The following is a 26752-nucleotide window of genomic DNA, read 5'->3' as shown; positions in this document are numbered from 1 at the left end:
TTGGTGTAAAACAGAAGCACTAACTCAGATGCAAGCTGTGCTTCTTCTCCTCTGGGCCCAGAGACCCTCACGAGAACCAAGTGCAGCCTCAATGAACCCCCTCCCCAGAGAGCAGAGGTGCACATACACACAACCGGGGGTGTGGGGCAGCTTAAAGACCTCTGGGCCCATTCACACCATCCCAGAGGTCCATAGGGTCCAATCTGAGAACCACACCTGGTGGCTGTGGGAGGCCCAGACACCCAGGAAGGCCCCTGTGGGCTTCCTTTTCCCCACCCTCCTTCCATCCTCACCCAGGCACATTTCATCCCCATTTCTCTGGTTTCCCTAGGAAAGCTGCAAAATCCAGGAGCTCACCTTCCTCGCCGGGTCACTGCCCCTACCACTTCCCAGAGGGAGCGACATGTCGTGAGTTTCCATCACTTTATTTTGCAAAAATAGAAAACTCAGCAATATGCGATACAGCGGGGTGGAGGGGAGATGTAAACAGAGGGGAGGAGACAGCACCCTGACCCCCCAGAGAAAAAGGGGAGCCAGTGGGGATCTTATTTGGCAGCTAAATACAAACTGGGGATTGGAGGAAGGAGGGAGGGGTCACAAGGGCCCTGGGCTCCCCCTCCCAAGACCCCTGGAGGAAGGGGTCAAGTCCAGGGTGTAAACAAAAGCTAATAAATAAATAGAGGTTTCCTCTGGGTCAGGGAAGGATCAGCTAAGCAGCGCCCACACCCCCCTCCCTGGGCCAAGCTGCTCTGGAGATCAAGGGGGGGGAAGGCACTAGGGGGGAGAGGGGGTCCCCGGGCCCCTCTGTAGTGTAGGAGGGTCCCTGCCCCGGTGGCTGAGATGGGAGGCAGGGGAAGCCCAAGGCACATGACAGGGCTGGGGGAGGGGCTCGTAACGGAGGCCACAAGGTCAACTGTGGGCCCAAGCAAACCGTGCCCAGTGGACCTGCATCTGTCCCTTTCACCCTCTGGCCCCCAGAGAAATGCAGGGCCCAGCCTGCCCCAACCCGACCTGGTGCGACCTGGTGCGACGACGGGGCACAGAGGGCAGCGTGCATCCGGCAGGTGCGTGAGGCACCAAGGCCTGGGACAAGAGGGTGGGCTCAGCCCTCCCCCTACGTCCCCTTTTTGGTCTCTAGTGTTCCTGTTGGCTCCCAGAGGCCTAAGCACCCGGCAAAGGAGGGGGCTGTAGAACCGGCAGGGTCGTCCTCCTGCCCCGGGGAGCCCAGGACCCTGGGGTCTGAGGGGCAGTGCTGAGATCTGGGAGTCCACACTGAGGCTCACCCCTCCGCCCTCTCTCCCAGCGGGAACAGGGCAGGCCCCCGAGACTGGAGAGGGAGCCAGTTGGAGCAGGAAGGGGATGAACACAGAGGCACCCCTGGAAACTTTGGCAAAAACAAGGAGCTCACTGGAAGGGGTGGAGAGGGCAGAGCAGGTCCTCCCCCGGGCACTGGCGGTGTCTGGGAGATGGTCAGTCTGCTGCCTAGAGCCCCAACCCCCACGGCAGGGGAAGTCAGGGGCCCTGGTCAGGCGGGGGGCTGCAGCCCCGTTTGCCCTGGCCCCGGGGAACCTCATCCTCGCTAGAGGCCTTGGGGTGGGGGCCAGGCTGCGAGGAGTCGTCCTCAAACATTTCGGGGTTCTCCAGCATCTCTCGGATTAGGGGAGGCATCGGGCCCGGAATCTCCATCTTCAGGGTAATGGCCCTTTCTGCTCCTGTGACAGAGCGACAAAGAGGTTCAGGGGAGCAGAAGCCCAGGCCCCCTTGAGGCCACCTCCCCAACCTCTTCCCCAGGGGGCTCCCGGCACAAGCCCGCCACCACTGTCCCAGGTCACCGTCTCCTGACTCCAGGGGTCCCGGAGGCCACCCTGCCTGCCTCCTCGGCCAGTCTGCTGCCCACCCATCCCATCCTTTAGGTGGTCTCCTCAAGGGTCACACCGGGCCCGCTGCCAGTGCAACCCCCGCGCACCCCACTCCACCTTCCATGTCCACGGCCGGCCGGTGGTTCCCAGGCCTGTTCTTACTCATCTTTATAATCACAGCTGACATGTACCGAGCCCCTACCTGCCAAGCATCCTTCTGAACCATCACGGTCCGACAGAAATTTCTGTGATGATGGAACTATCTGCTTCGTAAAATACAATCCTCACTAGCCACTGAGCACCTGAAATGCGGCTACAGCAACCGACGGACTGCCTTTTTTTTTTTTTTTTTTTTTTTAAGATTTCACCCATTTATTTAAGAGAGAGAGAGAGCACGAGAGCATAAGCAGTGAAGAGGGAGAAGCAGGCTGCGCATCGAGCACGGAGCCCAACGCGGGGCCGATCCCCAGACCCTGGGATCATGACCTGAGCGGAAGGCGGCGCTTCACTGCCTGAGCCACCCAGGCGCCCGGAGGAGTTGCATTTTTAATTCCGTGTGTGTGGTGTTAGCTCCCTCCGCCCTCACAGTAACTGAGGGGGTCAGTCTACGTATAGCCCCGCTTACAAACAGGAAAACAAGGTTCAGTAAGTGACGGAATTTGCCCGAAGTCTCCCCACGAGCATGCGGCAGGCCTAGGGTTCCAGCGTAGACCGCCTGATTCTCTGTTCTGGTCTCTGCTTACCCGCTGCCTGACCTGAGAGACCAGCAGGTCCCGAAGGAGAGAGGAGAGGTTCCCTCGTGACTAACCCTTGGTGCTGATGCCCCGGAGGTCCGTGATCTTCATGAGCATCCTTGGGAACATGTAGGGCTGGCTGGGCCGCCGCCGGCGGGCGTAGAGCCTCAGGGCTTCTAGCAGCGGCTCCTGCAGCTTGTCTACTTTTTCTGGTTCCTCCAGGTCCATGCGGTCTACAGGGACAAGCACAGCGCAGTGAGAGAGGAAGGGGTGGGAAGGAGACGGTGACAGGCTGCCGAGTCCCAGACCCTGCCCCAGGGCTCCCCCCGGGCCCCCAATCTGTCCCATCAGCCCTCTGCCTGTCGTTCGGGAGCCTACCCAGGCCACCTCCCCTGCCCCGAGCCCTGCACCTTCTCCCCTCTGGCAAACCGCTCCTGCCCGGACCCCTCTTATCTGGTGCAGGTGCACCAGTTACATGGGGTCTCCTCTGCTCTCCCTCTGCTCTGCCCACCCTGTCCGCGTCATGCTCAGGGGTGCGCCTGAGAGGCCTGTGGACAGGGCAGGGGCGAGGTCAGCCTGGTCAGAGGGCCGGGGTGGGGTGTGGGGGGAGGAGCCCGAGTAACCGCCAGGGGGCGCCCCTGCACCTCCGCAGATGAGGCAGATGGCACTGAGCAGCCCTGTCTCCGTGTCATCCATCTCCAGCGGCAGGAGCTGCCCAGCGAAGGCAAAGACGAGGTCTGTGAGGGGCCCGAAGCCTGCATTGTGCATCTGGGTCCGGTTCAGAGTGAGCCCGTCGGAGAAGGTCATGGTGTCCTGTTCTGGGGTGTACCTCGTGCAGATCCGCAGCATCTAGAGGTGGGCACGGGGAGTTGTGGGTGCTGCGTCTGGGCAGGAGCACCTACCGGGTGGGGAGGCCCGAAGGAGGGCAACCTGCAGGACGCGCGGGGAGGGCGGCGGGGGTGGAGGATCCGAAGCTGGGGAGGGAAGAGAAGTCGGAAGGACGCAGGGCGTCCAGGAGCACAGGAGCAGGTCTTGGGGTGGGGGTAAGACCCAAAGAACCCACCTCAGGTTTAGAGGGGATCTGGGGAGGCCCAGACCAGACAGGGGTGGGAAAGACACTGAAATCTTTGTGCGGACAACTCCTTGGGCTCCCCCGGAGTCAGGCGTGGCGGGAGACAGGCCCCCACTCACCAGGATGTCCAGGCAGGCAGCCTTGAGCAGAGTGATCTGGTCCGCAATGCTGAGCCCCGTGAAGCCAGGCAGCCGCTTGGCAAACTCCACGATCTTGATGATGCACTTGGTGGCCAGCTCGCTGAACTTGTCCCAGAGCCCCAGGTCCAGCTGGACCCGGTGGTCTGCGCTGGAGTTCTAGGGAGGGCAGGTCGGAAGGCAAGCTGAGGCCTCCTTCTGCCCAGACCCCAGGCTCTGCCCTCTGCACTGCTGCCCTTCCTCGTCCTCGACACCGGACTGTGACCCCCCTACAACCCCGACCTCGTCCCCAAAGCCCTCACCGGACTCACCGTGGTGTATTTGCCCAGCTGGCAGAGTGAGGGGAAGGTCTCCTGATGGGCCTTGCTGACCTTGGTGATGAGCTCTTCTAACTGCGGGCTCAGCTCGTAGCTGTCAAGCGACCCCTCTTCCTTCACCTCCTTCTTCTTCTTATTCCTGTCATTCCGCACAGCTTGAAGGTGAAGGCGCAAGGAGAGGGTCAGGACCCTCAGAACCTCCCTCTGGTACCCCCCTCACCCCAATTGTCACGTGTCCACTCCTTATCACTGCCTCAGTTTCCTTAGCTGGTACATTAGCTCCCATTCCCAGGCTGGCTCTCTCCAGCCCCACCCAGGGCCTGCAGCCCCTGCTCCCTCCCCAAGCCCTTTGGCTCCATCCTGCCCTTCCTGTCACCCTGCAGGAGCTGGGGAGGGGGGGGGCAGGATATGCAGGCGGCAGGATATCCACTTATAGCCTTGGCAGCACAATGGCGCAGGGGGGGGGGGCGCCCCAGAACCACCTCAGGCTCAGTCTTGGGAGCAGGGGAGGGACCGGCAAGCCCCCCCCCAACCTCCCCATATGAAAGAGGGCCAAGTGAGCCAGCGACCCCCCTTCACTCATTCACAGGAAGGATTAAGCTCTGAGAGGGAGAACCCAAGGGGTGGGGCCTCCCGGGTGAATGGCACTGACCACACAGGCCTGGCCAGGGTGGAGGCAGCACCCCAGGGCAGGCCAGGTCTCAGAGGTCAGTGGGGAGAAGGCAGCCATGACCCGCAAGGACAGGAGGCTCCCGCTCAGGGCTCAGGCCCGGGGCCCACCTTCTTTGGACATGCCCACTTCGAAGCACTTCTGTAGCCGGCAGTACTGACAGCGATTCCGGGTCACCTTGTTGATGATGCAGTTTTTGTCGCGGTGACACGTGTACACCATGTTCTTCTGGATGCTGCGGCGGAAGAAGCCCTGGAGTTGGGGGTGGGGGTGGGCAGTGAGGCAGGCTGCTGGGAGTACCAGCCTCTCACAGGCCTGCAGGGTTGCCCCCGCCCGAGCTAGTGTAGGAGCCACCTCCGTGGGCAGCAGCCCCTCCCACCCCACAGGAACAGCTGCTCACTCGGGAGTCTCTCCCCCCACAACCTGGACAGAGGCCCGATGCTCCCACCCCCACTACTCACACACCTTGCAGCCTTCACAGGAGCTGACCCCATAGTGGTAGCCAGAGGACTTGTCATTGCACACGAAGCACGGCTTGTAGACCCGAGGAGGTGGAGGCGGCGAGGGCGAGCTGGGCACCATCTCCTCTGAGCTAGTGCTCTGAGTCTCCACCGCTGGGGGGGAAGCAGTGACATGAGGGTCGGGACCCCTCCGATCTCCAGGCATCCTCACAGCACACACCCCATCCCTACTTCTCCCTCTGGCTCAGAGGTGACAACACCATCCCCACCAGTGACTTCAAGTCCTCGTACAGCCCTAGAGTAAATACTTCCAGAAAGCCCCAAGCCATCAGTGCACCTCCTGCAGCCTGGCCATCTCCCTGCACCACAGTGCCAGCCTGAGCCCTCATGATCCTGCTCAGTTCCCCAAATTCCAGGCCAAGGCCACCCTGGATGGTAATGTCCCCGGCCTCAGATTCCCCAGCTATAAAGTGGGCAGCTGGAAGGGTCATGGGCTGTGGCTCTGCACTCTTTATCACTGCCTGTCCCGCCGGTCCACCCAGTAGTCTAGCCCCCACCATCCTCCTTATGAGGCAACAGATCTGGGCCAAGTACCGGCCACCTGTAGCTAGCGCCTGGCTAAGCGACCTGCTGGGGTACTCAGTGGGCCCCAGGGGACCTTGTTTTCTCCCAAGTAATACGGGGTAGATAATCCCCCTGCTCTTCCCTCTCCAGCCACTCCCCAAATAGCTGCCAGGGTCCTTTTCCCCAGAAACCACTGAGGCAGTGGAGCACACGGGACACAGGAAAGCAGATTAGAGGATATCCAACATCCTCATTTTACACCTGAAGGGACGGAGGCCAGGAGAGGGCAGTGGCCAGCCCGGTGCCACCCTGCCAGCTGATGGCGGAGCCCAGGCTCTCGGGTCCCCTGACCAGATCGAGGCGCCGGGCGGCGACTCGGAGAAGCTGGGGAAGGCGAGACGGAGGTATCTGCTTAGAGTCTCAGGTCCAGAGCTGCTGGGGGTGTAGCGCGGTTGGGGGTGTAGCAAAGCAGGAAAGTCAGGTGCCGGTGGGTAAACGGCCCGTGGGGGAGGGGAGCTGGCGCTGGACTCTGAGCCTCCAAACTTCGCCCCGAAACGTGCCCCCCAGACTCCCAATCGCGGCTCAGAGGGGTCCCGGGGCTGCTCAGGGGGCCCTTCCTGACTCGGGGTTTCGGGTCTGTAGCTGATCTTCAGAGGCTGGAAAGATCTAGGAACTACTCAACCTGTCGGACCTGGCGCCCAAACCTAGGGGGCCCACGTCAAGGCGAGAAAGCGCTAAGACCCTCCATGGGGAGCAGCCCACGCACCCACCTGGGAGCACCTGGTTCCTCCTAACCGGCCTCAGCCCACCTGGTCCGACGTCCGCCCCCTGCCGCCACAGGCCGGAGGCAGCCCCGGAGGCCGGGGTCGGGCCAGCTCCACCCCCCCCAGGAGGGGAGCCCTCTCGCCATTAGCATAAGAATCCTGCCGGAGTGAGATTCCCCGCGACGGGCGGGGCGGGGGGCGGGAGCGGGGCCAGGCCTGGGGAGCCCTCCTGGGGGCCGAGCAGGGCACGGGTGCTGCCCGCAGCCGGAGGGGGGTGCTCACCCGGCGCTGCCGCCCGCCCTGCCCGCAGAGCGCTGCCTCATTTCCTCTCTTGCGAAAGGGCCTGGGTGCGGCCCGACGGCTGGGGCAAAGCCGGGCAATTACGGCCTGGGGGCCGCAGGGAGCAGGCCCCGGACGGCCCTTCCTGTCCCCGCGGTGCCGTCACCCCTTCTGGGCACCGCTCTGCCCCCTGAGCCCCCCAGGGCAGTCAATCTGGGGGTGAAGCGCACAAGAAGGCTAATCTGGTCAAGCCTGCTCAGATTCCCTTCTCAGCCCTGGGCCGAGACCCCACCGTCCCCACCGTCGGGAGGCTGCTCCCAGGCTAGGCAGGGGCCCCTGCTGGGGAGGAGGGGGGTGGGCTCTAGGTTTTTCTCCTTTTAAAGCCCAAATTGCTGAAATTGAGGAAATTCCTGGCCAGGCTGAGCGGAGCTTCAAACAAACTCTTTATAACCGGCTGTAAACGCTCCCAGCTGCGAGGCACAGGGCTGAGAAGCCCAGACTCACAATCTGACACACCTCTTCGGAGACGCTCTCACACATCAACAAGCACGCGAGGCCCAGGAGCAGACGCGCTACCGATGGGCTCCTTTACCCCAAGCGGCCCCTGGCACCGCGGAACACACAGGCGGGCAGAAAAGCACGCCCGCCCCAGCCACTCCGTGGACGTGGGCGCACAAGTCCTAAAGCTGCCACACAACATCCAGCTCGCGTTTGCAGGAGCGCAGCTCAGCGACCACACCAACACCCGGCCTGCGAGCGCAGCACCAGGACACCCGCAAACACCCACGAACACAGCGTGTGGCCCCCTCCACGAGGGAGCTCGTTCCCTCCCTGACTTAGACACGGGTCTAAGCTGCTTTCTCCCTCAAAGTGTGGGGAGCAGGCCTGAAGCCCACCAAGACCCTAGAGGCCAAAATGACTGGTCCAAATTGAAATGCAAAAACACACTGCCAGCCAAGTCCCAGGGACCGCCAGGCTCCTGAATAGAGGCCCCAGCCCCCATAAAGCCCCCTTCCGGGCAAGTCTCTCCCGCTCAGCACCCCTCCCGACATACCCCCAACTCCCCTTCCTATTGGGCACTGAAAGGAAAGTTAAGCATTCACCAGGATTTGATGCAAAGTAATAACAGTCCCATGCTTTCTCCACCCTATAAACGCCACACTTTTAATTCTTGCCGCACCCCACCCCAAAGTGCGGTCTCCGGGTTGCAACCTCCCTCCTCTAGTCTCCGGGCTGAGCTGTTAATCAATCTGAGCAGCTCTGCCCTGGAACCAGAAGACCAAAAAAAGAAAGAAAAGAAAGGAAAAGCAGAAAGCAAAGAACCGAGAAAGAAAAAAAAGATCAGAAGAGGGAAAAAAAAAAAAAAGAGAGAAAAAGCCAAAAAAAAAAAAAAAAAGGCCGCCGAGCACTGTCGTAAACAGCGCAGCCGGGAGCCAGCGAGCGGCGCGTTGGCGGCCCGGTGACCCCGCGCGCGCCCTCCCCCGGCGCCCGCCCCGCCCGCCCCGGGCTCCCGGCGCGCTCCCAGCCCCGGTGGATTCGGGGGTGTTCCCGGCGCCCCTCCCGGCTCCTCCCCGCACCCACCCCCGCCAGGCGCTCGGGCCCAGGCTTCAAAGCCGCCTCTCATCTGGACTTCATTTTTACTGCCTCTCAGTCCCCAGCTTTTTATTACCGCCCTGCACAGGGGTTCCAGGGCCCCAGGCCTGGCATCTCCCATTTCACAGGGAGGGGAGGATGGATATTCGGGGACCAGGGCTCCCACTCTCCCTGCCGCTGCCTCCTCCGCGCCACCCCCCTCCCCCGCCCCAGAAGCCGACTTTGCCTTCAACTTTTCGCTTTTCCGAGCGCAGCTGGAGGTCGTGGCCCTGGGGCGAGCCCCCCCCGGCCCCCCCCCGGCTCCCGGCCCCGCACGCAGCGCCCTGCGCGGCTCCTCGGGGCGGGGGAGGGGCGCCAGGGCCCGGCCCTCCGCCCGCGGGGCGCACCCGGGATGCTCCTCGTGCGCGGCGCTCCCCGACCCCGCCGACCCCCAGGCCGCGCAGCGCACACGCCTCCCCGGCCTCGCGCCCCCCGCGCGGACCTGCCAACGCCGTCGGGGCCCACGGGCGAGACACCCCGACGCCCACACCCACACCGCCCACGTAAGGGCTGCACCCTTCAGGGGTTCACACGCTCTGCAAGTGTTTTTCACGCTCCCAACTTCCCACATGGAGCCTACAAACGCCACCCACGGCCTTGGGTGCCGTATCCCCCCGGGCGCGAGCTGCAGGAGCACCCCGCTCCCTCCCCATCCTCAGAAATCCTGGGGCGGCATCAACCGCAGCTCCGGGTAGGCACCCACCCCAAGAGCCACACGCGCTCCAAACACTACTGCACACACCCAAAGGAGTCGCTGAGGTCCCCACGTTTAAAGGGCCAGCACCTCTGCTGCACACCCGCCGCTCGCAGAGACAGGGGGAGTCTCCGCTCGCACCCCACTTCCAGCGTTTACACACGCAAAGAGCGAGCCGCGGCCTCCCCTGCAGCCCGCACCCCGCCCCGGAGCTCCGGTACCTACACTGCAGGCTGGCGGGTTGAGGCCAGCCCAAGGACTCCAGTCCCGCGAAGCAGGAGCTGCCCGCGGCTCTGCGCAGCAAGCCGGCCCCGGGCCCCGACGCCCCGTACAGCCGGCGCGGGCCCGGGGCGAACGCTTCCATGCAGTCGTACATCGCGACCCGGCTTGGAGGGGAGCTGGGTGCTAGGAACACCGCGGACCCGCAGCCGATTCCCCCTCCTCCCCCGGCGGCGCCCCGCTCCTGGAGGGGGGGAGGGGGAGGGCTAGCATAGGGCGCCAGGCTGCATGGGGGGTAAGGGGTGGGCGGGGAAGAGGGGGATCCCCAGCAGGGGAAAGGGACTGGGCGGGGCGCAAAGCCAGGGCTGCCGCAGCGGCCGCGGTCCGGCTCACTCTGGGCGCCTCGGCGGCGAACGCTGGGGAGACCTTTTGTAAAAGCGAAGCCCGGAGGGGTGGGGGGTGGGGCTTGGAGCGCGAAGGGGGCCGGGCACCGAGAGGAGCAGAGCTGGGAGTGGAGCGCACACTTACACACACTCGCGCCCGGCGCGCGCGCCGGCCGAGACACACACCCGTGCATGCATTGATCGAGGCAGGCACCACGAATTTGCAAATATGCAACAGTGCGCGTGCTTGCAGCTGCACGCGCGTGGAGCCACAGATGCACAAACGCTTGTGCAGGCACATCCAGCTCGGGGGAATGCTAGCAGGCGTTCCGTCTCCACAGCCCCGGGGCTTTGCACGCATTTGCACTTGGGCGCGTGCCCTGGTCGGGAATGGGGGGGAAGCAGTGGAGGAACCGAGCACACGCATTTCCTTTTGCGTTTTCTCCCCCCGCCCGCCGCCCCCCCCCCCCGCACTCCACTCTTTGCACACAAGTCGGTGCAGGCAGGGGTGTCAGGGGAGACGGCGGAGAGGGCAACATGGAGGTTCCCCGCGCGCCGCGCTCCGGAGCTCGGGGACCTGCACCGCCTCCGCCCCCTCATTCCCAGGCCTGGCTCCTCCCTCCCCTCCCTCCCTCCCTCCGCTCCGCTGCCCTCCGCGCGCGCTCCGGGGCCGCAGCGTACATTCCTGCGGCTCGGCGCGCGCCGCCGCCTCCTTCCTTCCCGTCCTCCCCGCCCCCGGTCGCGGGGCCGGGGCGCGCTCCCGCCGTGAACTCTCCGGGAACCCCCCTCGGGGCGGGGGGCCGGGCGCGCTCACCTCCCCCTGACCCGGCCCCGCCCCGCCCCGCCCAGGCCGTCGCCAGCGCCGCCGCCGCGTCCCCCGCCCCCTCCTGCGCCGCCGAGTCTCCCTCCCGGCCGCGTCCCGGGCCGCCTCCCCGCGGGTCCCCTTCCTCGAGCCCGCGGCGCTTCGGGAGCACGAAGCCCCCGGCCGCCCCCACGGTGCCCCCGCGGGCCTGCCCCGGCGAGCGCGCCCTCCCCAGCCCGTCCTCCGTGCCCGCTGCCCCCGGGCGCCGGGGCCCCTCTCGGCCGCAACTGCGGGTCGGCCGCCCGGGTCCCGGGGCCACTGCACCCCCCGCGGCCGCGGTGCCCTCCCCTCGGTGGCCCCTTCCGGGCACTGAGCGCCCTCGCCCGGCGGAGAAGGGGTGAGGGGGGCGGGGGCCGGGCCACGTCAAGAGCTCGCCCTCGCCGCCGGCCGAGTCGGGGACCCTGGCCCCGGGACAGCGCCCGCGGCCGCGACTCCCGGAAACCGCCCCCTCCCCGCGCCCCCGCCCCGCGCCCCCGCCCGGCCCGGCCCGGTCAGCGCGGCTCCCCCGGGGAGCGCCCGGGAGCGGGGAGGGGGAGCGGCGGGGAGCGGGAGCGGCGGGGAGGGGCAGCGGGAGCGGGAGCGGCGCCCGACCCCCCCCCCCCCCCGCGGCTGCGCCAGGGCGGGGCGCGCTCTTCTAAGAATCTCCTGTACCGGGAGGGGGGCGCACGGGGGTGCCGCGGGCGGGGGGCGCCAGTTTGGAAGAATAAAGAGCAGGAAGGGGTGCCAGAGCGGGCAGGGAGGGGCAGGCGGGCGCGGGGAGGGGAGGGGAGGGAGGGGAGGGAGGGGCGGAGTGGGGGCAGGGCCGACCGGGGTGGGGGGGCGAAGTGCGGCCCAGGTGGGAAGGGCTGTTCCTTCTGACCCAGCGAGAGCTTCCCTGCCTCCTCGAATGCCCAGTTTCTGAGTCCAGCACCCCCACACACCAAAAAAGGGAGGGCGAGGATAGATTTCTGAATCAGAATCTGGGCAGCGTTAAAAAAAAAAAAATTAACTATAAAATGGGAAGTACCCCCAAAACCAGGGGGAAAGAGCTCTGATTAGTCAACTCCAGGCTCTCAAGCCCCCCCCCACCACCACCACCCCCTTCCTCCTCCGAAATCTGAAAGGTCCCAATTAAGTCAGGCCTGCCTGGTTGGTAATTAGAACCAGAAGTGGCCAGGCCACAGAGAGGGGGGTTGGGAATGGGGCACAGGAGGGGGGGCTGGAGGGCTCCAGGAAGTCATGAGTCTTCAGTAGCCCCCCTTTCTCTTCACCAGATGCACCCCACTCCTCGTCACCCCATCTGTGTGTTTCCCAGGCACTGCAGGGAGAGGGGGCCTTAGAAGGGAGGAGGCAGGACAGTGCCAGGCCCGCCCTTCCCGACAACCCCAACCCCCCCATTCTAGCCGGTCTTAGTACAGCCTTGAGGAGAAGGTAAGGGGATGGGGGAACCTAGTGCCCCCTCTTATCCCCAAAGTCCCCCCAGCCCTTATTGCAGCAATTAGACCCATTAGCCTTCTAGCATTTCATGGGAACCAGATGTTCTCCACCAGCCTGGTGGGAGTATGAGGGGGGGCTGCTGCCTGACTCACCCCCCCAATCTGTGATCCCCACCACCACGGTTCACCCCTCCCAGCCAGAGCCCCACAAAGGCAAGACCCCAGAGGCAAAGAGAAGCGCACCCCTCCCCCTCTAACAAGGCCCTTAGCGCCCAGAGTCCTGCAGGTCACCCCTCAGAGCCTCGACCACCCTGGCAAAGGATGAGTTTGGCCAACGAGGGGCTGTGGAGGGAGGAACAGCTAACCCCTCCGCCCCCCCCCCCGCCCCCCTCCTGCCACCTTCTGGATGGGGTGGAGGATCACTGGCTCTGAATTCCTCATGCTAAATTCTCCTTTCCTTCCAAAACCTTCCCTCAGAAAGGTGAAGAGGGGGCTTGTCAAAGCAAGAAGCCCCACCCCAAGGGTAAGTCCTAACTCAGAGTCCCACCTGAAGGGCAGCGGGGAGGGGTCTCTGGAGGAAGGGGCTGCCAAAGAGAGAAGGGAGGTGTGAATGAGGGACGGGGCCCAAAGCAGGGGTGCAGGCATCGCTGGGCAGGATGGGGGCTGGGACTGGGTAGGGGGCCGGCAGAGGGGGGTGCAGCCTGGGCCCCAGCCGCGGCGGCTTGCCCGGCTCCCCCCGCCGGAGAGGTTTCCTGTTGCAATCAAAGCCCCGTTTGTGTAGGCCTGGAGCTGGAGCCCGAGCCCAGCGAGACCGGAGGGGAGGGGAAGGAGGCGGTCGGCTGGGGTTTTTTCCTGGAGGAGGCCTCGCTGCCGCCCGCTCGCCACCCTTACCCTGGCCTGCTCCTTCTGCCGCCTCCTCTCCCAGCGTCTGGGTTCCCTCTGTTGGCTGTGCCGACCGACCGACCGACCGCCTGGGTAGTTCTCCGTCACCTCCTTTAGGTCTCGGAGTCTGTCTTTTTCAGTTTCTTTCAAGTAGAACTCTTTTTCTTCCTGTGCCAGCCTGCCCTCAGTTTCTCCATGTGACTTAGCCTGGTGCAGCCTGGGCTCCTTGCCCCAGGGACACTGTCACCACCAAGCTCAGAGGATGAACAGGGCTAGGTCCTCAGTACCACAGACAGCCTCCTTAAGACGGGGAAGAGGGCCAGGTTTCCCTTCCCTCCCATCCCACTCTGTTCCCTGCAGTCTTGACAAAGCAAACAGAGCACACCAGTGTTCCTAAACACAGAGACGCAGAGAGACACAGACTCGGGGCTTTCGCGGACACGTGTGAGCTCGTACACCCAGCGGCACACGTGCACACACACACACCACCCCTCTGCTTTCCCGTGCAAACAGGCCTGCACTTGCCCCCACAGCACATGCCCCCCTCCCCGTCCCCCTCCCCTCCCACCACACGGTTCTGAGATGCCTGCCTTACCCACTCAGGCCCCTGGAGAACCCCAAGAGGTGAAGCAAGCTTTCCCTTCTCAACGTGGATGTCTCCAAGGTGCTAGGGACCCAGCAGTAGGATCCAGGAGGCAGCCTCAGGGAGAAGTTCCAGACTCCTTCATGGACCACCCTCCCTCCCATAGACTAAGGGAGGGGGGGTGAAGAGAGAGACACAGACTCAAGGTGAGTGCGGCTTTGGCATCAGACAGGCCTCCAAGCCCTCTCCATTGGGTGGCCCCAGGCACAGAGGGACAGCGGGGTCAGAGAAATGAGAGACTACACTCTCACCCCTCAGCGGCTCTCCCGCTGTGGGAGGTCTCCCAGCCTCTGGGATCCCCTCCTTTCCCCTCTTCCTCCCTCTCATTTACCACTGGGTGCTGCATGCCCCACTCCCATGCAGGCTGTCTGGACCCAAGCCTTCCCCTTCTCCCCACCCCACCAGCACCTCTTTGCCCAGGCCTGTCCCCGCTGCCAGCAGCCGCACCCTCCCCAGCTACCTGCCCCGTTCTGGCTCCTCCCTTGGATCTCTCCTTTCAGTCCCCCTCCTTCAGGGTGGCCTCCAGGGGATAGAGCCCAGGGTGACCCCTTCCCCTGCCTTGACCTTACTACTTCCATCCCTGACCTTGATCCAGTGTGTCCAGGGCAGAGGAGAACTTCCCTGGGGACTTGGCTGCTGGCTGTCAGCATTCCCCCACCACCATCCTTTTCCTCCTCTCCCTCCTTGCTCCCAAACCTGGGAAAACCAAGTCCCAAGGGACCAAGTTGAATGGTTCTCTGCAAGCAGTACTTCCACGGGGGAGGGTGGTTTCTTCCTACCTCCTCAGGCTCAGGGACAGATTCATGGGGTGTAAATGAGGTAGGGGAAGCCCGGCTGGGCTGAGGTTTCCAGAAAGGAGGGCTTTGTGCTCTCTTGTTCACCTGCGTGCCACCCAGATATCCCCTGTTGGTCTACAGACACGCCACGGGCCGGTCTCACCGAGCACCAGACACACCGTCAGCAGCCCTATTAAATGTCGCCTCCTCACACTGACTCTTTGTTGCGCGCACTGGAATTCCGTGCGTGCGGGGAGAGTCTCGAGACATGCTGGACGTACGCAACTGCACGTGGTCTGCACACACGGGCGCGCACACACACCTTCTCCAGACGAGCACACTCTTTCCAGCAGAACGGCAGCCCCATCTGGTCACCCCCTCACACACCCACACAGCCCCCTGAGTGCCCCCCCCAAAGGCACGGCCCCCTTTCTCCCACCTCTTTCTCCCTGAGCTCCTGGAGCTCTAAAGGATGTCTGTCTTTTTATCTCCCTGTCTCTACGCCTCTGGTTTTCTGCCCTTCTCTGTGCCTCTCCTTTTATCACCTCCCCTTCTTTCCAGGTGAGGACTCTCTACACCTGCTCACATGCTGCCCCTTTGCCCCGCAGGACCCAGCGGCCTGGCCCTCTAGGTCATGGGCACCCAGGCCTGGAATGGCTGGGTCAGGAAGACCAACTACGAAGTAGGAGGAAAGGGGATCCAGAGGGAAAAGGAGAGGCCTAAGGCTTGTCTGCTGTCAGCATCAAAGGCTTAACCCGGAGAGGGCAGGCCTGAGGAACAAGTAGGGATCTGCACAGCACTGTGGGCACCATGCCAGACCCAGAGGAGGGGAGGAGTCGAAAACCCACATTGCTGGAGGAGAGGATGCTTCTGGAACACCCCCTGCACCTCCCCCAGACTACTTCTGGTGCAAGAGCTACTACCTTCTCTGCAGCCGCGTCCACCCTCCCCGGCACCAGCAGGAGGGTTCCCTGACCCCACACGTCTTGGGCACCTGGCACTATTTCATTTGCTTCTTGTGCTGCCTGTCTCTAACTCAGAACAATTTCACCTCTCGATGTCAGGCGGCTGACTGACCTCCCAGACTCCTCCACTGCCCCGGCTGCTTCCCCAGACCCACGGCGGCACGCAGCCTCAGACTTCACCAGGCCCACCCTTGGCTGCCCATACAAAGCCTTCCCCCTGCCGTTGACTCAGGAGGCCACTGTGGCCACGACACTGTAGGCACGTTGGGCAGGAGAACTCTCATTTGCAAACCAGTCCAAACCGCCTCCTGCAACTCCTGTCACCTACTCCGTTAGATCAGACCCCCGACCCCGCCAGCCGTGCTAACCGGGTACCACCAACTTTTCTATAGCATCCACCCTCTACAATGGCCTACTGTTTCCACCTGCCCTCATCCCCCAAGGACCCGGAGACTCACACAGAGAGGCCATCTCCTTGGGGAGGTCAGGCTGGCCCAGGCCCCGGAAGCTGGGACTCAGCATCTCGAAAGGTGGAGACCCCCTGAGAGCCCCTGGGAAGGCAAAGGGGAAGCCAGCCCCTGGGTAGCCAGATCCAGGCCCCAGGGCACCAGCCGCAAAGAGTCGCTCCTTATTGGTGGCCATGGCAGCTGCGGTGAGGGAGGCCGAATCCCCGGGGGTCTGCAGCGGGCGGGGGAGGTCTTCAGCCGCAGCCCCCGCCCATGCCCACTGCCCCAGCCTGGGAGGCTCCGTGCCGCCCTTCCTGGCCTGCCCACTGGGCCTCCAAGAGTCCTAGGGAGAAAGAGACGAAAGGGAGGGATAAGAGAGCGGTCACCCTAAGGCCCCGAGCCCCGGCCCTCTCCCCCTTGGAGCCTTTTCCCTCCAGGCTTCTAAGATCTGTGCTGCCCTGGCCCAGGGGCCTCCACCACATGGCAGGAAGGGGAAGGAGCTTAGGCAGGTTGAGAAAAACTCTCCAGGGAAGGGGAAACTAGCTCAGGTCTTAGGACTCCGGCAGGGGCGGGGGGGGGGGGGGGGGGGGGGGGGGAAGAGGACCCCTAAGCTGAGAAGGGACCGTTGAACACAACAGTGCTAGACACTCGGCTTAACCTTCACGTCAATCCTGTGAAATGTGAAGTAGGAATTATGATTCCCATTTCACAGAGGAGGAAACTGAAGTTGAGTGACTGGCTCAAGGTCACGAGGCCCTAAGTGGTGAAGCCAGGATTCAAACTCTCGGCAAGCCTGGCTGGTTCAATCGGTAGAGCATGAAACTCTTGATCTCGGGGTTGGGAGTTCAAACCCCATGTTGGGCGTAGAGCTTACTTAATTAAAAGAAAGAAAGAAAAGAAAGAAAGAAAGAAAGAAAGAAAGAAAGAAAGAAAGAAAGAAAGAAAGAAAGAAAGAAAGAAAGAAAGAAAGAGAAGGCTATTTAAACTCCCTACCGGGATCCCTGGGTGGCTCAGCGGTTTTGCGCCTGCCTTTGGCCCAGGGCATGATCCTGGAGTCCCGGGATCGAGTCCCGCGTCAGGCTCCTGGCATGGAGCCTGTTTTTCCCTCTGCCTGTGTCTCTGCCTCTCTCTCTCTCTCTCTCTCTCTCTCTCTCTCTCTGTCTATCGTAAATAAAGAAAAATAAATCTTTAAAAAAAAAAACTTTGAAAAAATAAAAATAAATAAAAATAAACTCCCTACCACTCTGGGGAAAGCTAACATATCTCTGAAGTAACTTTGAGGCCCTGCGTGTCTCTGGAGAGGAGTTGTGGTCCAGTGATGAGGATCATGGACTCAGGCCGGGCTACCTGAATCGACCCCCACCACTCCCTAGCTGGATGTTGGGCGTGTTACTTAATCTCCCTTTGAGTTGAGTTTCCTCATTAGTCAGTTGGGAATAATAGGGCCTGCTGCATAAGGTGGTTGTGAGGATTTAATGATTTCACATATGTAAGGTGTTTAAAATAATATAGGGCACATATTAAATGCTACGTGTGTCTCGTGTTATTTCTCTCTGTACCTTCTCTTCCTCCATAGCTCTCTTGTAATCCCCGTTTCCTTCTGGCTCGATAGCCCCTCTTCCAGTTTCCCCTCCCAGTTCTATCTCTGTCTCCAGGTGTCCCTCACATCCTAACCTGCCTTGCATACTCTCCTTCAAACCCACAGGTATGAATGGAGGCCCCGCTGTGTGCCAGGTGTGATGCCAGGGAGCAGCTCCTCTCCTGGTCCTCACCTTACTTAACTTCCCCATCTCCTTTTCTCCGTCTTCTCTGAGCCCTCTGCTTCCAGGAAGCCCTCCCAGACAGTCTCCCCTTCCTCAAGGGTAGCCTGCCCCAGGAGATTTTTAACCGGAGGCCAGAGAAGGGAGAGACGAAGGAGGGAGAGAGGAAAGGGGAAAGCACCAAGGCTGGGCAGGTGCTTTCTCTCCCGATGCTCCTCGGACAAGGGAAAGTTTGACTTTCCCAGGAGGCCCAGAACCACCCACTCTAGGGGAGTTGGAAGGAGTCACCCCAGCCTAGACACCTCCTCTAGCAGCCAGAACCATCATGGATTGAGGGACAGAGGGACAGAGGACTGGGAGTGAAACAGATATAGACCGTGGGGTGGGCAGGCCCAGCGGTAGGGCAGGCATTTCTGCATCTCTTTCCATCCGTCTTTGCTTCCAGGATCTGTATCTCTCCATCTTTGTACCTCAGCTCGCCTGTCTGCCTGCCTTCCTCCCTTCCTTCCTTTTTTTCTTTCCTATCTCTCATCTACCTTGGCCTTCAAACTACTGAAGGTAGGCTGTCGTGGAGGTTACAGAAACTCAGACCCCAACATCACCGCCCTTCACTCAGGCCTGATGGGTGAAGCAACCCCTGCTCCTCACGAGGCATCACGCATACCCCTGGTACCCTCAAATTCCTCAGCCCGGTGTCTCCCCAAGCTTAAAAGGCTGAGTCCCACGCCCCCAGGGTCCTTCTCCTTTTCCTTCCCCTGGTCCCTCAAGTCCTCATCCCTAGTTAAGCCCAGGTGGAGCCAGGAGTCCCGGCCCCAGAGGCCCCTGGGCCATAGCTCAACAGGCTGGGCCACATTCCAGGTAGATTAACCCCTCCAATGCCAAGGATGAGAAGCTACTGGAGCCCCCCCATCTTCTTCAGACTGCCTTCGACTAGGCCCCCGGGCTCTGGTTCCGGCACCCAGCGTCTTTGCTTCTCACTTCCAGGTGGGAAGCAGAGACCTGAGTGTGGGGCAAGAGGACCTCGGGGTCCCAGAGAGGGATGCTCAGTCTCCTTCCTGGTCCTTACTGAGGAGTGAAGCTGCAACGAGTAAAGGCCAGCCCAGCTCTCCCTGGGCTTGCTTCTCTTTTGCCTCAGAGAAGGGACCTGAGTGTTGATGGAGAGGGGAAGGAGACAGAGTCCTCCGTTTCTGAGCCCGGGCTCCCCTGCCCTGGCTGGGAGGGGAAGGAAAGGTCTTAGGTCCAGGGTGGAGGAAGGGACCAAGGGATGGAAGACAGTGGTACAGAGTAAAAGGGAATCCTACGTTAGGGCCCCAGATGCCTTGGCTCTTTGGGGAACCTGTGGAAGGAAGAGATGCCACCTCAGATGGAGGTGGGGCTGACTAGGGAAAAGGGGCCCTTACAAAGCTGCTTCTCTTAGGGCTGAGGTGGAGCTGAGGGAGGGCATGGATGAAGGGGGCTGCCGGATGGGGGGGGGGGCGCGCGTCTCCCGGCCGCCCTGCCCGCTCTAGAGCCCGGAACAAAGCTGCTCTTGTCGGCTGCTCTCCACCCGCTGCCCCCCTCCCCTCTGTATAAACACGACCACCTTTTTCCATGACCCCATCCCCAGCCTGGGCGGAGAACCCAGGCATCCTCTGCTCTAGCCTGGGCCCCCAGCCTGCTCCCCAGGAGGCAGCGGTGGCCTGGGTTTCCCTGGCCTTGTGCCACCCTTGGGGGAGTCCAGACCCTTGAGTCTCCACCTCTCATCCCCAGGTGCCCTCCCTCCACCCCACTGGCCCCAGGGAGGGGCAGTGCCCAGGAGGCAGGCAGGCAGGCAATGCCAGTGGAATGTGTGTGGGCAATGGAGGGCACGGGCAGGGTGGGGCCGAGGGGGGAACTGGAGGTGCCAGTTAGGTGGCTTTCTGAGCCAGGGGTGGGGGTGTGCCGGGGCGGGGGTGTGTGCCCTGTACTCCTACCAGGCTTTAAGCTGCAGCATGCATATGCCTGTGTGTGTGTATGTGCATGTGTGTGTGTGTGTGTGTGTGTGTGTCTATTTGGGATACCCAAGCTCCAGGCACCCTGCACACACTGCCCCCTGCCCCCCAGCCCGTTCCTTTCTCTCCTTGCCTCAAGGATACGGGACACTTCCTGTGGTCCTCAACTCCAACTCAGCATCTGAGGAGTGACAGCAAGGGCAGGAGCCTCAGACCTGAGGGACTGCACCCCCCTGGACTCACGGTCATCTCAGCTTCTCGCCCTGGAGACCCCTCCTCCTCCTGGGGCTGCCCTGTCCCCCCCAACCAGGCGTCGGTTCTCTTACCCTCCGGCCACCTGCAGAGATGCCCTCCTACATTCTGGGTCAGGCCGAGGGACCTGGGCTGTCACTGGTGAAGACAGAGAGGCCGGTCAGGGGGGCGCCCAGGTCGCCGCCGCCCTCCTGCTCTTCCCCCCTTTGCTTTGGGCTCCCCGGGAGGGCGAGGACTCCCAGGACCCCCCTCCCGGCCGGAGAGGGCCAAGTGGGCGGGATGCAGAGCCGCGCCTTGGGGGCCCCCAGCCCCCCCCAGTCCACCGGCCTCCGAGCGGCGGCGCCCCGGGCCTGGCGGGCTCCGGCCCTTCCGACGGCCCGGCCGGGAGGAGGCGCTGGGGCCGCTCGGGCTCCGGGACCCCGCGGACGGCGGGGGCGGCCCTTCCACGCCCGGCAGCTCCCGCGTGGGCCCGACCCCGCCGCCCGCCGCCCGCCGCCCCGGCCTGCTCCCCGCCCGGCTCACCTGCACGGGAGGCGGGGGCGAGCCCGGGCCCGGTCGCGTCGGGCGCCCCGGGATGCGGCGGGGGCCGGGGCCGGGGCCGCGGCGGCGGGGGCCGGGGGGGCGCGGGCTCTAGGCTGGGACAGTCCCGGGGCCTCTCGGAGCCCGCCCGCCCACGTGACCGCCCCAAAATATCCGACACATTTTCTCCCAAACCGCACACTGACTCTGCAGGCGGGGACACGGAAAATATTTTCTTTCTTTTTCTCCCTCCCCACCCCCCCTCCCTCCTCCCCCTCCCGCCCTCGCTCCTCCCTCCCCTGCCGCCTGCCCCTGCCCGGCTCCCTCCTCGGTGCCCCGGGGCCGGGGGCGGGGCGGGGCGGCCCGGGACGCCTGGGTCCCTGCCCTCCCGGCTCGCCCCCCCACCCCCCCGGAGGCCGGGCCGGGCCAGGCTGGCCCAAGCGCTCGGCGTGGCCCGGGATGCCACCCTGCCCTGGCACCTCTCCCCTTCCTGCCATCGAGGGGACCGGCCGGGTTGTCCGCGGCTGCGTGGTTGAGCGAGGCCGGGCTCTGCTGCCTGCCGAGGGGAGGCCAAGGCGCAGCAGTGATGCCCCAGGGCATGACCCCGGTGCCACCGTCTTTACCCTTCGCTTAGCCTCCCTGCAGGCCCTGGGGGGCTCCACTTCCGCCGGCCTGTCCCAGGTGGTCCTCGGTGCCAGGAGCAAACTGCTTTAACTAGTGGGATGGGGGGTGCGGGTGCTGAGGCTCCGGGCCGGGACCTCCTCCTCTCACCCGCTGAGGGGGCCGGGGTCCCTGGCTGCCAGTGTCGTCTCCACCTTGGGGCTTGGATCTGGAGAGGGAGAGGCTGGTGAGGAGGGCAGGAGGAACTGTGGCTGCGGGTGGGAGGAGCCTTGGGCTGGGTGTGAGGGAGAAAGCCCGAGCTGAGGGTGTGTGTCGGCCTCAACCAGCGCCTGCTTGCCTGGTAGATGCGCCACGAGTGTTGTTGACCCGGGGTGTGCGTGAGCGAGCTTGCCCGGGGTCAGCGTCAGTGTGGGACACGGGGACGCCGACCACCAAGACTCTCAGCCGGCCCCTGGGAACCCAGGGGTTTGTCTCCGTTCTACCGCACACAGAGTGAGGGGAAAGGAGGGGTCTGAAGTCCACGCTCTGTGAGTGGACCCCAAACACTCCCACGGGGATCGAAGGTGGGGGTGAGAAAGGAGAGAAGGAGAGCAGTAAAGGGGGCCCAGCTGGGCCGGAGAGACGCACCCCAAGGACCTTTCCCCAGTAACACTCCCAGGGTGGCCAGCACTGGGGACGTGGGCTCCTGATCACGTCATCACATTTTCCGTACCGAAATTACTCTGCTCTGTCCTCACCACCACCCTGGGGGCCAGGTGTCCGCCCCCCTAGGAAAGGCCGCCTTTGGTAGCCAGAGTCAGGTGATGGAGAGGGGGAAAGAAGGGGCGTGCTGCGGCCATCTCAGGAGAACAGGAGACGTCAATGGGGGTGCAGACAAGGCCCTCCTTTTCACTCCAGGGGTGGAAAGAGCTGGGAATAGGTACTCCAGGGTCCCGTCCCCAGGTGGCCTGGCTGCTGTTGACTTTGCTTGGTTACCCTGGGAGCAGCACTCAGCAGCGTGGGAGGGGCAAGTGTCGGGGAGTTGGACCCAGGCATCCAGGCTGGGGTGGGATGGCGCCCGCCTGTGTGGCAGGGATCTTGCCAGGAGGCTGCAAAGTTAACCCCTCCTGCCCTGGTGGCTGGCGGGAGGAGGGCCAGCCCAACTGCGGTCTGCGAATGTGGCCCTAATTCCCCCTCCCCGTCCCAGCACATCTGTACTTGGTTTACAGTGAATGAGTCTCCTGTCCTCATGACCGGGGAGGGCACCACTCCCTCCCTGGCCCTGGGCCGGGCATCCTGACACACACCCAGGCACCACCCCCGACACTCTTCCCGCTGGGTATCTCCTCTCCCTGCACTTTCCCCCTCTCCTTCTTAAAGGGGCTCAGGGGCTGGTCGAGGTCAAGAGCTAGAGCTCTAGGACTGTGCAGCTGGGGCAGCAGATGGAGACAGGGAAGCTAAAGGGGGGGGGGGCTGAACACTTGTGGGGGGCTGGAAAGGGTCAGCAGCTCCAAAATTCCATCTGTGTCTGCCCTTCTCTTTGTTTTGGTTTGTCTGTCTGTCTGCCTCTGTCTTTGTCTCTGGTGGGTGTTTGTCCATCCATCCGTCTTTGGTAACTGGCTCCTCCCTTCTGGTGGCCTGCTCCGTCCCCAGCCAAGGACGCCGGCCAGGGGGCGATGCCCAGGAAGACCCGCCCTGAGCCGGTCCCTCCCCTCGGGATCGCCGCGCCTCCGCCCCCGCCCTCCCCGGGACCCAGTGACTGGGGTCTGTTCCGAAGTCAAAACAAAAAGCCAGCAGACTGGGGATCTGGGAAGTGGGGCATTGTGAGGGGGTCAAACTTCCTCCTCTGTCCCTCTTGCGAGGCAAAGGCAACCGGTGTTCTGCCCAGGGATTCCGGGGTGAGACTTGGGAAGGGGGCCTCCTACGCTGGAGGCCGTGGAGAGAACTCCCCTCATTTCTTCTTCCCTTCTGTCATCCCTATTTCTAGCCTGTGCTCTGTTTGTGGTTGTTCCACTGGGTCACCCTGGCAACTTGGAGAAATGATGTCTTGGGGGCCGCAGGACCAGGCTTCCTTTGCTTCCCTCATCACAAAGACCAGAAGGGGACACTGTGAGGACAGGACACCTGACCCACCTGTCCTGACTGTGCTTCTTTGCCTCACGACCCCCAAGTAGCACCCTCCCCTCTCCCCACCAGCCAGAGGACTGTTGAATGGGTAAGCATCCCATATGCCTACTCTGGTGCTGGGGGGGCCGTCCTGTGCCAGGCTCAGAGGTGGCTGGCAGATGTCTGTGGGCGGTGGGGGAGCTACGCTACAGCCCCCAGGGACATCATTAAGGCATGGAAGTGCCATCGGAGCTTGGAGGCCAGGGCACCCAGGGAGGGTGTGATGAAAACATGTTTTGTACAACACGTGTCTTCTCTTTTCCCTTCCTGCCCTCCCTTCCCACCTCCTCCCGCTCCGCCAGCCTGAGGCTGGGGCCGGCGTTGCCCCAGGTGCTTGCCCAATGTCCTCCCTTTGGCCAGGCCTCTTCTCCCGCTGGCCAGTTTTTGGCTTTCTTGGTGAATGAATCTGTGGGTGGAAGGCCCTTACCATCCTCAGTGCCACCCAGATCCCCACACAGAATAAGGCTTTGAGTCTGAAACACAGGATCTGGGGACTGGCCTAACAACTCGCGATTTCTTCCTTGAGCATGCGCCCTTCATTAATTCAACAACTTTTTTTTTTTCTCTTGAGTATCCACCGCATGCCAAGTACTGTACTAGACCTTGGGAGTACCCAGGTATGGTTCTGGCTGCCGTGGGCTCATATTCTGGTGGAGGAGTCAGATGTCAACCAAAAAATCCACAAAACTGCAGGTGATAAACCAGCGTGCAGAGGCATAAGGTACGATGGGAGTGAATAATAGACAGATTTCTCCCCCAGCCAAGGAGATCAGGAGGGGCTTCTGGGCAAAACTGAGGAAGAGAGTGGAGAGAAAGGAAAGCAGCAAAAGAACATATGCAAAGGCCCTGGGACAGGGTCCCTGCTCCCAGTCACCCTGCCCCCTCCCCGGGAAAGAAGAGGGCCCCTCCATTCCTGTTCCTCACCCAGATTTGGAGATGCTTCAAGGGACAGACGATAAGCACCTCCTAATGGCCAAAGGGGGGGGTGCGGGACACCTGGTGACCCCACCCTGGAGTGATTCCACCCACTCCTTCATTTCCTCCTCCGGAAAGGGAAATAGAGGCACAGATAGGGAAGAGGAAACCACAGGCTTAGGCCTCAGATTATACACAGAAAACAAGGCCCCACGCCGTTGGCAAATCCCCCAGAGTGAGGGATTCCTGTGCTTGCCTAGCCGCAGCCTCACCAGGCAGAAAAGCCTCCTCCTCCAAGCTGCTCTGCCTTGCACCCTTCCCCCTCGGGGTCTGGCCTTGACCGGCCCCCTCCCTGGAACCCCGAGCATGTTCAGTTGCCTGGAGTACGGTGAGGCGAGGCGTGAGGTGAGAGCTGCAGGGGTCTGCCCGTCGTGGGTGGCTGTGGGTGTAGCAGTGTTTTGTACAGAGCCTCAATCCAGGGGTTCCAGGGTTAGCTGTCCTCCATCCACGGGGCGGGGGGGGGGGGGGGGGGGGCTTCCAGTGCCTCTTGCCCAGACACCGAGGTGCCAAGATTCTTCCTTTCTAGGGAAAAGGAATGAAGGCCCTTTGGAGGAGGGAACAGGCTTCTTTGTGGCTGCGCCGTCCCTGGAGCTGGCAAAGAGGTCATGGGACCAATGGGGTTAAATTCCAGCCCTGCTCTGACCCACTTTCCTCCCCGGGCCCACATACCCTGGAGCCAGGGTGTTGGGTGGGGCCAGCCTGGCACCCCCGCACCCACACCTGGGACTTCCCCTGGATGGAAACTCCCAGAACCCTGGTGTCCTATCTCCTCTGCCAACTCCCATCGACTGCCTGGGATCAGTTTAGCTTCAGCTGGCTCTCCCCAGTCTGCCAACTCTTCCAGACAACAGCTCCACCTTGGCCCCAGGGGCCGCCCCCAAAGGTGTTGCCCCTCTCTCTGGGGCCATCTTTGATGTCTGGCTGGTGCCCCCTTCTAGCAGATTCCTTTGAAGAAAAGATGCGGAGCTAGGGCCAGGGGGTCTAGAAGCTGTCCGTTGTTGAGCACCTACTGTGTTCCAAGCACTGTGCTCGGCATGTACCTTAATCCACACAGCAGGAGGCAAGGGAGCAGTTATTTCACGAAAGAGGGAGTCAAGAACCAGAGAGGTTAAGCAGCTTGCCCAAATCACACAGCTAGGAAGTGGCAAAGCTAAGCTGGGAACCCAGGTCTTGGCGCTCTTCACCGCAGCAGGCCTCCTCTTCTGCAGCAGCCCCTCTCTCCATGGGACGAGAGACGGGAACGTCAATGCAGTGCAATTCAAACATTTATTATCCGCCTCATGCCAGGCACTGATAGGTATCAGAAATAAAGGGAAGGTTGCTGCCTCTCCTTGAGATCTGGTGGGAAAGATAGGTGTGGACCAGGAAGTATCTGACTTCAGTGTCATGATCTGAACAAGGTGGCATGGACCAGAGAAAATAAAATGGTACTTTATCTTCTTTCTGTACACAATATATAAATACATTATGAATAGGGTACAGATAAATTGAGATAAATCAAGTGCCTACTTAACTGCCATCCAAGTCAAGAAATAGTGTTTCCTGCACTCCAGAAGCTCCCATGTGTTCTTTCCATAATGCCTTCCCTCCCCTAAGAAGTAACCACCATCCTGACTTTTGTGATAATTATTTTTCTCTATTTTTTAAATTTTTAAATTTTTATTTGTTTTTTAAAGATTTTTAGGGACACCCAGGTGGCTCAGTGGTTGAGCATCTGCCTTCAGCTCAGGGTGTGATCCCGGGGTCCCAGGATTGAGTCCAGCATCGGGCTCCCGGCATGGAGCCTGCTTCTCCTTCTGCCCGTGTCTCTGTCTCTCTCTCTCTCTCTGTGTGTCTCTCATGAATGAATAAATAAAAAAATTTTTTTTAAATCTTTTTTTAAAATTTTTATTTATTTATGATAGTCACACACACACAGAGAGAGAGAGAGAGAGAGAGAGAGAGGCAGAGACATAGGCAGAGGGAGAAGCAGGCTCCATGCATCAGGAGCCCGACGTGGGATTTGATCCCGGGTCTCCAGGATCGCGCCCTGGGCCAAAGGCAGGTGCCAAACCACTGCACCACCCAGGGATCCCTAAAATTTTTAATAAAATAAAAAAAGCATATATCACGATTTATGTTTTCATCCTCCTGTTGGTAGATGTTTGAGTTGTTTTCAGTATGCCTGTCATAAACAATGCTAAGAACATTCTCGTACACATTTCCCAGGACATATGTGCAAGAGATCTTCCAGGCTGTAAAACTGAGAGTCGGCGGGGGGGGGGGGTGGGGGGGGTGGGGGGGTGGGCCTGGCTGGCTCAGTCCCGAAAGCATGCAACTCTTGATCTTGGGGTTCATGAGTTCAAGCCCCACATTGGGCATAAAGCTTACTTCAAAGACAAAACCTAAGAGTCGAAGTGTTCCTAAGGGCCATCTCAATTTATCAGATAATGCCCGACTGTTTCCCAAAGTGGTTACACCAATTACAAGGGAAGCAGAACCTTCTAACCAGGGGCAGGCGGGAGACCAAGATCAATAGACTTTCTTGCTTAAGACCCTCCCCTATTTTCCCTTTTATTGGAGTAAGATCCAAACCCCAGCCGGGGCCTGGCGTGAGGGGCCCCTGCCTTGCTTTCCACCTGTGCCTTAGGACTCTCCCCTTTGCCCCCCCCTCCCCCAGGGTCCAGGGTTGCCCCTTCTGCTCCCTCGCTCAACCTTCCGCTGAATGCCCTCCCACTAGGTCTATCCAGGGCTCTC

At 61.9% G+C, this 26752-nt stretch overlaps 1 protein-coding gene and 1 long non-coding RNA gene across 15 annotated transcripts; one reads left to right on the top strand and one right to left on the bottom strand.

Moving 5' to 3' along the window:
* Positions 1-409: 409 nt before the first annotated feature.
* Positions 410-21126, bottom strand: RARG (retinoic acid receptor gamma). 11 transcript variants are annotated; one of them, XM_072797779.1, is made up of 12 exons: positions 20899-21126; positions 20279-20482; positions 19831-19894; positions 19638-19685; positions 15787-16117; positions 5255-5403; positions 4900-5041; positions 4114-4274; positions 3785-3961; positions 3238-3442; positions 2668-2826; positions 410-1712 (listed from the first exon to the last, which is right to left on the bottom strand). In XM_072797779.1, the coding sequence occupies exons 5-12, from the start codon at positions 15968-15970 to the stop codon at positions 1513-1515; spliced, it is 1377 nt and encodes a 458-aa protein (XP_072653880.1). In that variant the 5' UTR covers positions 15971-16117; positions 19638-19685; positions 19831-19894; positions 20279-20482; positions 20899-21126; the 3' UTR covers positions 410-1512. The 11 variants fall into 11 exon arrangements, with proteins under 11 accessions (XP_072653880.1, XP_072653879.1, XP_072653883.1 ...); XM_072797778.1 differs by lacking the exon at positions 19638-19685; XM_072797782.1 differs by lacking the exon at positions 20279-20482.
* LOC140617020 (uncharacterized) lies at positions 11452-25845 on the top strand. 4 transcript variants are annotated; one of them, XR_012017299.1, is made up of 6 exons: positions 11452-12057; positions 12540-12585; positions 13548-13733; positions 22863-23090; positions 23613-23762; positions 25693-25845. It is a non-coding gene; the product is annotated as an uncharacterized lncRNA (long non-coding RNA). The 4 variants fall into 4 exon arrangements; XR_012017297.1 differs by having other exon boundaries at positions 24543-25845; XR_012017300.1 differs by lacking the exons at positions 22863-23090; positions 23613-23762; positions 25693-25845 and adding an exon at positions 14925-16317 and having other exon boundaries at positions 11453-12057.
* Positions 25846-26752: the final 907 nt, after the last annotated feature.

Source organism: Canis lupus, chromosome 25 (assembly GCF_048164855.1).
Source record: "Canis lupus baileyi chromosome 25, mCanLup2.hap1, whole genome shotgun sequence".
Lineage (NCBI taxonomy): Eukaryota > Metazoa > Chordata > Mammalia > Carnivora > Canidae > Canis > Canis lupus.
The sequence above is the reverse complement of the archived record's forward strand: the minus strand, read 5'-3'. Positions and strand labels throughout refer to the sequence as shown.